This window comes from Mya arenaria, chromosome 16 (genome assembly GCF_026914265.1).
Source record: "Mya arenaria isolate MELC-2E11 chromosome 16, ASM2691426v1".
Lineage (NCBI taxonomy): Eukaryota > Metazoa > Mollusca > Bivalvia > Myida > Myidae > Mya > Mya arenaria.
In genome coordinates this window covers 25,985,540-25,998,339 of record NC_069137.1, presented here as the reverse complement: position 1 = coordinate 25,998,339, position 12,800 = coordinate 25,985,540, and the positions used below count along the sequence as shown (strand labels likewise).

Here is a 12,800-nt window from a genome sequence, read left to right as displayed (position 1 = left end):
GATTTTCAAACCTTTCCAGATTTATGTTTACCAAACCTGTGAACCCTGGGTGTGGCCAGTAATGACACCAGGTGCATAACTTAAACATTCACAACCAATTTTGTTAAGATGAATGCGCAAACTACACAACTTAAAGCTAAAAAATGGCCTTTGGGCTTTCAACAAGAACAAGGCAGAGTAATTCACAAAATCAACTGCAGAAGCAAAAAGCAAATTTTCTCTCAAAATCCTAGACTTGCAAATTGTCTCCCTTAACTCTAGACTTGAATTAACATATACATGTAAACTTGGCTAAAAATAGAATTCGCTCATGCAGACCTGGCTAAAAATAGAAAGCATTTCTTTAAAACTTTCATGGCCCATAATCTAGGCATTCATGGGTGGATCTTGCTGGTTTTCGAAAGGAACCAAGCTTTAATGGATATCTAGATACTGTACAAGTTTCATCGAGATATAATCAAAACTGAAGACTGTATCGTGTTCACAACCAATTGTTTACACAATAACATTTTTTATACTATCAAGGGCCATAATCTAGGCATGCATGGGCGGATCTGGCTGGTTTTCGAAAGGAACCGAGCTCTAATGGATATCTAGATACTGTACAAGTTTTATCGAGATACAATCAAAACTGAAGACTGTATCGTGTTCACAAGCAATTGTTTACAGACGCACGGCTGCACATACTACGTACACATTACCATCGCATAAGCTCTTCTGGCCTTTGGCCAGTAGAGCTAACAATTAATACACAATACATAAATATCAATCAAGAGTCAATATATCGGAGTAGAATAAATACAATATCAATAAAAGAAATTAAAATTTCAATACACAACATGAGAACATACAGCATGGACCAAAATTAATCAAGTAAATCATAATTCTAAACGTCTTGGTCCCATGCCATTCTTTCACCATCTTAGTGAAATACAGCAGTTGGTGGCCCAATCATGCTGAATGTGAGCAGGCTGTTCAGGACTAAGTTGGAGAGTGAAGATCGGTGTTTGATATTCACACTCTTCAGTGTTGTAAACCCTCTCTCACAGTCTATAATTGAATAAAGAAAATAGAAATGGCCAATAGTGTAAAAAATAATATATTTAAGAAGATATAGGGGATATTTGTTTATTTCAGTGTAAGATCGTATTTTATTTCACGAGTGTCATAAAAAAAAACATATTTTCACGAGTGGCGAAGCCACGAGTGAAAATGTAGTTTTTTTATGACCACGAGTGAAATTAAATACGATCTTACACTGAAATAAACAAATTTTCTGTTTCTTTTATGCTTATTTTCGGAGTTTTATTTGTTTTTTTTATTTATTTCTGAATTACCCCCTTTTTTGAAAAGGGTGGGCTTTACGCCGCTACCCGTGTGGCGCCCCTCATGCATAATTATTGCTGTCAACTTTTCTACTTTCGGTTTGCTGAGAAATAGTTCTCTGCTATTCATTCTTATAGCTTAATATTCGATCGTTTTTTATTGCAAAGCTTTATGAACAGTAAACAATGAAGTATTATTAGTGCACATATGTTCCAAAAAATAATGAAAACACTTTTTATTTAAATATGGGCATGAATACAAAACCAAATTACTACGCCGCTATTTAAAGAATGAAAATTTGGAAGGTCAAATGTGTTAGCGAAACAAATGTGGATACTCATTGGATTTTAACCATTCTTCTTAGTTTAAGACTGCATGTACGCGTGTTTTTATAGTAAGTTTATATTCAGTCATCTTACTGTCAGAGACCAGTCTGTTTCGATTTAAAATGTTTGTTTTCCAGATAAAGAGTAAATGCCACGCTAGTTTGTTGACACATTTTGAGGTGTGGGTGGGGTAAAAAATATCGGATCTATCTGTAAATTGTGTGAATTCTCCAGGAAGCTCATTTTACGTACTACAACGGTTAACAGTTCAAAATACATTTGAACTAGGATAAAAAAAATTATTTATGTTCGAACAGTTGTTTTTGTCTGTAATTTGTTTGGTATGAAAGCAAATGTTCGAACATTCAGCTTCAAAGATCAGTAAAATGTTTGATAAACGGGATAACCGGTAATAAACGGTAAGTTGTTAATTTCCAATTATATATTTATTTAAATTAATAAAATATTTCTTTCTTTTATTAACATATTTTGACATAATTTACTGAAGTCCAATGTTCTGTATTGATCAAGGCAAGTACATGTAGCAACAAAGGAATTTAAAAGTAGTTCTGAAAGTTGATATTTTCACTCCTTATTTTGCAGTGAAAATATCAAATTGATATTTTCACTGTTGTTATTTCACTGTTAAACCCCCATATTTCATCGTAAAGCATGAAAGAAATACTATTAAGTGACCATATAACGAGCGATTTAGTTACAAATTCTCACATATTTCCATAACAGTACATGTAAGTATAAAAAACAACTTTGAATTATTTTCATTCAAATTGATGCTGAAAGTTTATCATTGAATGACTTTACCAGCTGTGGACAAGCTGGCCAACTGCTGTCAGCTTATACATATTGATGTGGCTGGTCATCAGGTTTGTGGTCACCCATTCTATGGCCTGGTCGGCTCTTAGGCTGATGTAAGGAAGCGAGCTCCACATCTGCCTCTACTTACTTGTCTACGTGAAGGTGGAAGTGCTCGGCCAGGTCCTAAAAGGAAATATAATTTTTACCATAACATTAAAAACTATTCCATTTATATCGTCATAGCGCCTAAGATTCTCTGAGTAGGATAAACAAGAGAAATACAGTCTTACCATTCAACTACGTTTTATTTGGTAGTCCCCTAACAGAGTGTCATGATGTATATTTATATGTATATCATCCAAATAGTCCATAACAATCCAACAATCCCCGAGTTCAAACTAATCCAATATTTCCGAAACATCCATTTCCGTTACATTATTATATCAAAAAAATTCACATGGTTATATAGTCACGGCAACTTGTGGCTCGCCCTTTCTTAGCATGCTCAGAATTTTTATTTTTCTGTTTTACAGTTTTTACTCATTATGTCATACCCATAATGTCATATTCCCTATATTAGGTTGGCTCCACCTCAGGTTACTTCTGGGGGAGTGACAGGTCCGAGAATCGATCCTCTAGGTTCTGCACAGTGTTTGTCAGGAAGGGGTTGTAGATCTGCAAATGCAAAACAATATTTACAACTGAACATACATAAATTGAAAGAATGAGCTGAATGAAAGTACAAAATAAATGTTGAATTAGAACAAGATGCAGTAAATTAATTCTTCTATTACATTTAAGTTTAAAGACAAACACCAGTTACAGTAAAAATATTATGTTCAAAGATGGCTTATACATGTTATATGAAATTATGTTTTCATATGTACCTTTTTCCGGAACTAGTCGTTCTCTGCCTTGATAGTCTGATGGTAAAGCCTGGATGTTTTGAAGGCAGTAACGCGGTCTACAGACGTTTCGTAGGCATCGCCCGGCATTGCAAGGAGTCCATGCAGGATAACACACGTCCTCTTCACCAGTGGCTTGATGGTGTGATACACGGCATCTCTTGTCTGAAAATAAAAACAAGGCAATCCAAAACAATTAATCCATTGCATTGAGTAAACTTTTCATTAGATGTGCATCTAAACACAGTTATGACCAAGTTATAATTAGATAAAGATTTAATTTTTCATAAACTGTTCCAGGTAATCAATATATTAACTAGATCTGATTCAAGGATCTAACAATGATATACCTGCATGGCAACAGACAGTTCTGTAAGGTGAGCCAACGAAAGCAGCCATCATGTGAAGGGACATCACAAAGAGTTGGTCCTGTGTGAACTTTGCAAGACCGGTTTCCCTCACATCTTTTGTTCCTATGCCTACCTCCAGGCTGGTGAAGACGGATGACTGGCACTTCATCAAGGTAGTTGTCGCCTTCTTGTGCGACAGCCACCTTGCATCCTTTGCTACTACCATCTAAATCATGGGTTTCTTCAGCACATTTAAATTAACACAAACAAGTATCGGGCTCGCAATATGGAAAATGAAAACCTCGAACAAGACTTACTTAGTATTTTGGCTGCATAAAAATGTTTAAAAAGAGTAACATGTATGCGTTTAACTTTCAAATTAACTATCAGTGTACATGTATTTCCCTCAAGACACTTACTCTGACAGGGCTCTTGTCATTAAGCCTGTAAAGGTCACCTATAAAGTCCTTCAAGCGGTGAAGGTATGTGGAACCCTTGACTGCCTGGGCTGCAGCAAGGATCAACCTGTTCAACGCAATCATGAAGAGATGAGGTTGACCGCCGTTTGCAAAACTTTAATGTAATACGTCCTGGGTTTTTAAACTTGCGCATCAAATAAGTTCTCAGTACATAAAAATATCGATTATGGCTTCAGTTAAGTATTTTTCATGAGTTTAGTTTTTTTACGTAAAATCAGCACTCGAACGGCTTCTTTCCTGTGTGTATTATTGACTACTTCGCTAAACTACGTTTTATAGTGAAAAAGCACCACATGTCTCACACTTGTACGGCTTCTCCTCTGTGTGTTTTCTCATATGAGTCTTTCCCTTCTGAGTGAAAGCAACACCACATGCAGTCAATGCGAATGTCCGTCGGACAGTCGGTCATGTCCGGTAATTTTCGGTGATGACCGGCTGAAATTTCTGTTTTTGTCGGACACCATGTCCGACGGAAATATTTCCAGTGAAAAAAATGCAGTGAAAAGAAATCAAAATCGGACATTTATTGTCAGGAAATTTTATAAGTCCTGATGAAAAAAAACACTTTTATTTCAGTGAGATTTGCATTTTACCTATTTTTATTCACTCTGACACATGTTTACGTTTGCGATAAAGCTAGCTCTGTTTAAATTACGCTCACATTCGGTTACGACTAGCTCAGCATGAAAGCGAGAGCTTCGCTGTAAGTGTTGAACATTAAGTTTCTTTGTCGGGACATTTGAAATTATGTGTATATGAAATAAATGAAATAATTTAGAATAGTCTATTAGTCTTTGTCACTGTAACTGCTATAAGCAGTGCATTCAGTATTGTAAGAGTTAATTGTATTGGGTAGAAGTTGTCGGACCGGGTAAAAAATGTTGTGATAGCTTAAAAATGTTGCGACAGGTAAAAAGTTGTTGCGACAGGTAAAAATTTGGTCCTTGTCTGTCGCAATGTCCTATGAGCTAGAAAAAGTTTTCGCATTGACTGCACATGTGTCACACTTAAAGCTTCTCTCCTTTGTGTAATATTGAGTGTTTCGTTAAACTACTCTTAAAGAGAAAAAAGCAACACATAACTAACACTTGTTAATGTACGGCTTTTCTCCTGTGTGTTTTCTCATGCGAGTCTCTAAATTCCCTTTCTGAGTGAAAGCAACACCACATGTGTCATATTTAAAAGGCTTCTCTCCTGTGTGTAATATTGAGTGTTTCGTTAAACTACGTCTTTTAGTGAAAAAAGCACCACATAACTTACACTTGTACAGCTTCTCTCCTGTGTGTTTTTTTCATATGAGTCTTTAAATTCTCTTTCTGATAGAAAGCAGCACCACATGTGTCACACTTGAACGGTTTCTCTCCTGTGTGTATTCTCATATGAGTTTTAAGACTTGATTGATGCTTAAAAGCTGTACGACACACCTCACACCTGAATGGTTTCTCCCCAGTATGTATCCTAAGGTGATTCGTTAAACCATTTTGATGAGTGAACGTGGCATCACATGTCTTACATTTGTACGGCCTCTCGCCCGTGTGAATTCTCAAGTGAATCTGTAAATTCACTTTCTGATTAAAGGCAACACCACATGTGTCACACTTAAACGGCTTTTCTCCTGTGTGTATCATTGAGTGTTTCGTTAAACTACCATTAAAAGTGAAAAAAGCACCACATGTCTCACATTTGTACGGTTTCTCTCCTGTGTGTTTTCTAATATGAGCCTTTAAATTCTCTTTAATAGTGAAAGCTGCACTACATGTTTCACATTTGTATGGCTTTTCTCCTTTGTGAATTCTCATGTGAACTTTAAGATTTGATGTTTGTTTAAAATCGGCACCACACGTCTCACACTTGTACGGCTTCTCGCCTGTGTGTATTCTTACGTGCCGCGTCAAATTATGATTATTATTGAAAGCGGAACCACATGTATCACATTTGTACGGCTTGTCTCCAATGTGTAATCTTATATGATTCTTTAAACTACATTTATGAGTGAAAGTAGCACCACATGTATCACACATGTACGGGTTATCTCCTGTGTGTATTCTCTTGTGAACATTTAATTGCCTTTTATGAGTAAACACAGCACCACATGTGTCACATACATTCGGCATCTCACCTGTATGTTTCAAAGACATTTGAATCTTTAAAAACTCCTAATATCCCTATGAAAGAAGCTCAACATATGTCACACTCGTATCACTTCTCTCCAGTTCTTCAGATCTGTGTATTATCTTCTATAACTTTTCTGCATCTGCAAAAGAAAACACAATTAGAACAAATCCATCAAATAGCTAAATGTGAATAATATACTACGACTTTGATAATTGAAATTCAGGGGTTCAAAAGAGATAATGATAGTTAAACCACACAATTCGTAAAACTTGAAATAAAACAAATTATATGTTATAAAAATAAGATTTGCAATTATTTTCTTATACACAAATGATCTAAGATATATAATATATATATCATATATATTTATGTTTTAAATGCAGAATTTTAGTTTTTTAACAGATCACTATTTTTTAAAGTATGCAAAGGTTGATAGAATTTCACGTTTCCTAGCACAAATCATTTAATGAAAATCACCCCTATAAGATTTAACTTAACATTAGCAAGACAAGAAGAAAAGGGTCTTGTACGTAACCACTTTGTATTCGAATTATGTATAAAAACCGTCAAGAAACATATTGTCGACATATATATCACACATAAAGGAGGAGTCCATATTAACAGCCACTTCAGAGACTTTGGCAGTTTTTGTTTTGGCGACGGGAACACAATGAATATCCAAATGTTAAAAATGTTCCCTAAACGCGCATTATTGTGGCTATGCAAGGAGTATCAAGCTGTTTTTCTTTTAATTTGAATCTTATTTATTTAAGTTTATCCAAAGCGTAACAACAAACATGTAATTTAGTATATTATTAACTTTACCAAATGCTAAATTCAACCCTGAAAAATATATAAACCTTGCTTTTGACAATCAGTTTAACATTAACATTTCTTGGGTCCTTATTTAACCAGTCATATCAGACGGATCACACAGTCAAAAAAATAGACGTGCTATACAGAATTCTCCTAATCCCTGACATCTAAACGGGTTTGTGCAAAAACGGGGGGAAGGTGAAACAAATTAAAACTTGTATTTAGAGAAGTATTTTATGTTTGAAATAGATAATAATTATAGGTCATTTAACATGGTTCTGTACAATACGGATATATATTTGGACTTGTACACAGCATTGAAAGTCATATTGGACGAGCTGCTTGGCTAGAAGCTTTATCGTAACGCTTTATCTAGAGTGCCTGTTGATTCTGATTTTCATTCGGAACCTTTTCACAGGTTTCTGTCTTTATCATAGGTTTAGCATGGGACCAGTGAATGCAGGGCTTTTTCACCAAAAATTGTAAAAGAGGCCTAGCCTATTAATTTTGGGAAACTCTGACGCATGAAATTGGGAAAATTAAATGTGTAAACGTTTCTAATTGGGAAATTCCATATATGAGGATTGAAGACACCTGTTAAACATGGGTCAAGGTATCCATATGAAACTTGGAACTCATGTCACAAACAAGAGATGTTTGTCAAACATTATGCCCCCCCCCCGAGCACCATGTTGTCAGGATTATATGGACACTTGAATGAAATATGCATGGACCGAAATGACAGCTGATTTGTCACTTACATTGGGTGCCGTTGAGGCAGTTTTAAGATTATGACCATGCAAAGTGTGAGGATATAGTGTGTTAGACCATGACCTTTGACTCTATGACCTTAAAATCCATATGAGTCAACAGCTGGTCACCAAAAACCTGTATGTCAAGTTTGCCATGGGTGCAGGCATTGTCAAGTTATCACACAGACAAGATTTTTTCGTTCAAGGTCACTGAGAAGCATGACCTTTAACACGATGACCCCTAAAATCATAAGAGGTCATCTACAGGTCAGACACAACTCCAAGTCAAGTTTGAGAGCCATGGGTGCAGGTATTGTCAAGTTATCTCTTGAAACATTTTCGCATTCAAGGTCACTGTAAACTTGACCTTTGACCCGATGACTCCTACAATCAATAAGGTTCATCTACTGGTCAGGCAAAATTTCTATGTCAAGTTTGATGAACATAGGTTCAAGCATTGTTGAGATATCACTAGGAGAAGATTTGTTAACTGTTTTGCTTTAAAGGCTACTGTGACCTTGATCTTGGCCCAATGAACCCCAAAGTCAATAGGGGTTATCTACTGGTCAGGCCCAACCTTTATGTGAAATTGTCAAGTTTTCTTCAAGGTCACTTTGACCTTGACCTTTGACCCCTAAAATCAAAAGGGGTCATCTACTGGTCAGGCCCAACCTCCAATCAAGTTTGAAGGCCATGGGTGCAGGCATTGTTGAAGTATCGCTTGGACAACCTTTTATTATTCAAGGTCACTGTGACCTTGACCATTGGCCCAAAGACCCCTTAAATCAATAGGGGCCATCTACTGGTCAGGCCCAACTTCTAAGTCAAGTTTAAGAGCCAAGGATGCAGGCATTATTGATGTATCACTCGGACAAGCTTTTACCATTCAATGTCACTGTGACCTTGACCTTCGGCCTGATGACCCCAAAAACAAAAGGGGTCATCTTCTGGTCAGGCCCAACCTTCAAGTCAAGTATGAGGGCCATGGGTGCAGGCATTGTGGAGTTATCACTCGGACAAGCTTGTAAACATTTAAGGTCACTGTGACCTTGACCTTTGGCCCGATGACCCCAAAAAACAATAGGGATCATCTAATGGTCAGCTCCAACTTCCATATCAAGTTTGATGACCATAGGTGTTACTGTATGCATTGTTGAGTTATCACTCGGACAAGCTTTAAATTTATTTTACCACTAAAGGTCACTGTGACCTTGACCTTTGACCCGATGAACCCTTAAATCAATAGGGGTCATCTACTGGTCAGGCCCAACCTTCATGTCAAGTTTAATGACCATACGTCAAGGAATTGTTTAGTTATCACGCGGACAAGCTTTGGTCTACCGACGGACCGACCAACCTACCGACCGACATGTGCAAAGCAATATACCCCTCTTCTTTGAAGGGGGGCATAAAAAGCTTTATATTCATGTTTTACCATGTAAGCGTAAAGGTATTTTGCACAAAACCAGCATTAGATGCATTAAAACACAAGATTTACTTTTCCAATAAAAAGATACTTTACTGACACAAACAATAATTATGCCAATCATAACAACTAGGCCATGGTCAAGGTGTTCCAGTTGTTGTTAAACTGTGCCTTGCAGGTGCCCTTCATGTATATTTAGCTTTGTTTGTGTGTGTATGTTTGTATTTCTTTAGACCAATGGGTCATAGATAACGGTATTAACCCGTGAAAGTACAAGCACTTATTTCCAATGGGGTCCTTTGTTTTTGCTGAAGGGACAGCACGCTGAAGAGACAGTGGTTGTATACAAGGACGTCTGGGTGCGATACCCTAGCTTTTTTACGAAGAGACCCCTTGGTTCTTTTACGTGCTTTGTGTTAAGCACCGATAAACGAGGTACAACTTTCCTAGGTAAAACGAGTACTGAGCACAACACTTTTCCAAGCACTACCCTTTAAATGCCAAGCGCCAGACAAGGAAGCTGCTTGTATTAACTTTTAACGTCTTTAGGTATGACGCGTCCAGGGATTGAACCAACGACCTCCTGCTATGAAGGTGATCTTAACCACCAGGCCACGGAGATGATCTACTGTTTTGACAGTAAAAAAAGGGGGAAAAAACAATCAAATTCATAATAATTCGATTGATACCTATATATTTTTGTGTATGGAACTTATATAAGACCATATCATTTTTTTGTTTTTTTTATGTTATTTCATAGACCCAATCTGCTTAAACCCGGAATCCTGTTCGGAATAACAACCCAATTTTAGTACAACACAATTAATACATAATGGATTTGCCATATCAACAAGAGCTGTAACAGAAACAGCGCGCTCGACTATTCCGCCGCTTTTCAATGTAAGGGTTGAAAAGTGTTGGCGAAACATGCATGGATCACTGTTAGATTAGATTTCAATGCAATACATGATGTGCTGAGATATTAACGTAAATGTGGTTACATGGAACATTTTAACCAGAATTTTAAAGTCTAATAATAAAGGGCCATTATTTGCAAAATACAGTTATCTAATTTGGTTATTCAATTACGTTGGGTGGTTGAATACCATAGTATATAGCCTCTACAAAATACATCGAGTAGTTGCTGAGATATTATCCTATGTGTGCTAACATGCAAGACCTTAACCAGAATTTCTAAGTCTCATAATAAAGGAGCAAAAATTATATTATATGAAATATAGAGTTATCTTACTTGATTAAAGAAGAAGGTTAAATGGTTGGGAGCCTGTTTGTAAAGTTTCAATGCAATACATGATGTATTCGCTGAGGTATTGACTTAAAAGTGGTTACATGCAAAACCAGAATTTCTATGTCAAAAAAGGGGCCATTATTTGAATTTAATGCAAATTAAAGTTATCTAACTTGGTTTATTAAGTAGGTTGAATGGTTGAGTACCATTGTATCAAGTCTCAATGCCATACCTCAAGTAGTTGCTGAGATATTAACCTATGTGTGCTTACACGCAAAACCTTAACCAGAATTTAAAAGGGAATAATAAAGGCCTATTATTTGCATTAAATGCAAACTAGAGTTATCATACTTGGTTAATTAAGTAGGTTGGATGGTCGAGTACCATTGTATAAAGTCTCAATACAATACCTCTAGTAGTTGCTTAGATATTAACCTATGTGTGCTTGCACGCAAAACCTTAACCAGAATTTCAAAGTCGAATAATAAAGGCCTATTATTTGCATTAAATGGAAACTAGAGTTTTCTAACTTGCTTAATTAAGTAGGTTGGATGGTAGCATTTTAGAATGACTTGTTGGATGGTTGAGTAGTCATTCTAAAATGCCATCCAGGCTTTTTTTTAATGATGGTTAGCCTGGACGTCATTCATAACAAAATTCAAAAACATGTAAAAACTGTCTATGAAATGAAATGTTTCAATCTAAAGTAGTATTTTTAGTATGGATTACCTTCCCCTAACACTATCATCAGTTACCACACTTTTGTACTTAATGAATTTGAAAAACATTTATCGTCACATACAGGATTCAAGATTTATTTACAAACTATTCTATGGGCAATATTATACACATGTATTTAACATAAGACTAAATATTAAAAAAAAACATGTATATCAACAGCATTGTTACACTAAGTGAATCAAAATGTTTTATTGTGTAACCTATTCATCAAAATTCGACTTCAACACGACAATCCAAGTTTACAATAATCAGAGATTTTGCTCACTTATCAATTTATTATGTGTGTGTATATATATATATATATATCGACTATATTTATATAGTTTCGCTAGAACAGATGTTTCATGATGATATTTTTATTAACAAATACCTTATACCTTACATCAGAAAACCTATACAAAACTCAACTAAAGGTAATCTTCAGGAAAATACTATTTGTAAGGAATTGATTGAAAAACATAATTACAGAACATTGTTGTTTGCTTTTTTTCCTACTAGAGTGCGTTTTATGGTCAAGCTTAAAGCTTATAGGAAAACAACTAGAGTTAGAATTGTTGTGTGTTTTTTAAAAGAACTACTGTGTTTTCACAGTTTGCAAAATTCTTAATTGGCATCCAATGGCTTCCCCTATCTGTATTTATGATCAGGGTACATCTTCTTTTATTACCTTTATTTCCAATTAAATCGATAAGTGACATGGGTATATGCACTAATTAGCATGTCATACCACATTAGCGAGTGTCATAAACCGAGTGACGTAGAAGACGGAAATCACGGGCCAGCGCGTGGATATTATGCAGACGATCTAGGACGATCGCATCTTGGATTTTTTTTTTTTAAATGAAAATCCACGAATTCAAGTACCCACGAAATTGTTTTTTTCCGGCAAACCACGAAATTTCATGCCCACGAACATTAATGATTTCACAGTATATTGGTAAACAGAAGTAACGCTTATGTGTTTAAGGGGTTAAAACATGACAAAGCCGGGACTCTGTGTGAGAATTGGCCTTCATGCTCTTATAGAATATGCCTCGGATTGTTATGTGACACTTGTGCAATCTTCGCCGACTTTACATTTAAAATGTCATCTTATAGAAGGTCATATGCCCAGTTTGTGACGTGAACGCGCCAGCGGTTCAAAGAGACGCTATAAAATTTAACAAAGCTTATAAAGACAAACCGGTAATTTTACCCAGTATTCTAATTTCTGTCATACAAAGTAAAAGCACACATATAGTATTTATAATGTATAGTCGTTTTTAGACGGGAGGCTAGGTGCGTGTGGGAAAGGGGAAAGAAATGTAGAAATGTTGTTATGTCAAAAGATGGCAATCAAAAACCTCCAAATAATTGCAGAATTTCAAACCGTCATTGCAGGTTTTTGTCAATATACATACAAATGGTCGTTCACTGGGGAACACCAGAAAACTTACTCGCCAACTGGTAGGAAAAAGGTAGGGAGGAGAGAGCTCGTACAATCACCAGTTGGTACCTGA

At 36.1% G+C, this 12,800-nt stretch overlaps 2 protein-coding genes across 2 annotated transcripts; both read right to left on the bottom strand.

Annotated features, from left to right (window-relative positions):
• Positions 1 to 751: 751 nt before the first annotated feature.
• Positions 752 to 4,667, bottom strand: LOC128222148 (uncharacterized). Its single transcript, XM_052931021.1, has 5 exons — positions 3,724 to 4,667; positions 3,356 to 3,538; positions 3,023 to 3,143; positions 2,475 to 2,651; positions 752 to 1,050 (listed from the first exon to the last, which is right to left on the bottom strand). The coding sequence occupies exons 1-3, from the start codon at positions 3,947 to 3,949 to the stop codon at positions 3,061 to 3,063; spliced, it is 492 nt and encodes a 163-aa protein (XP_052786981.1). The 5' UTR covers positions 3,950 to 4,667; the 3' UTR covers positions 752 to 1,050; positions 2,475 to 2,651; positions 3,023 to 3,060.
• Positions 4,668 to 4,817: 150 nt separating this feature from the next.
• Positions 4,818 to 6,442, bottom strand: LOC128222146 (zinc finger protein 678-like). Its single transcript, XM_052931019.1, has one exon. It carries the CDS (start codon positions 6,338 to 6,340, stop codon positions 5,459 to 5,461), a length of 882 nt encoding a protein of 293 aa, XP_052786979.1. The 5' UTR covers positions 6,341 to 6,442; the 3' UTR covers positions 4,818 to 5,458.
• Positions 6,443 to 12,800: the final 6,358 nt, after the last annotated feature.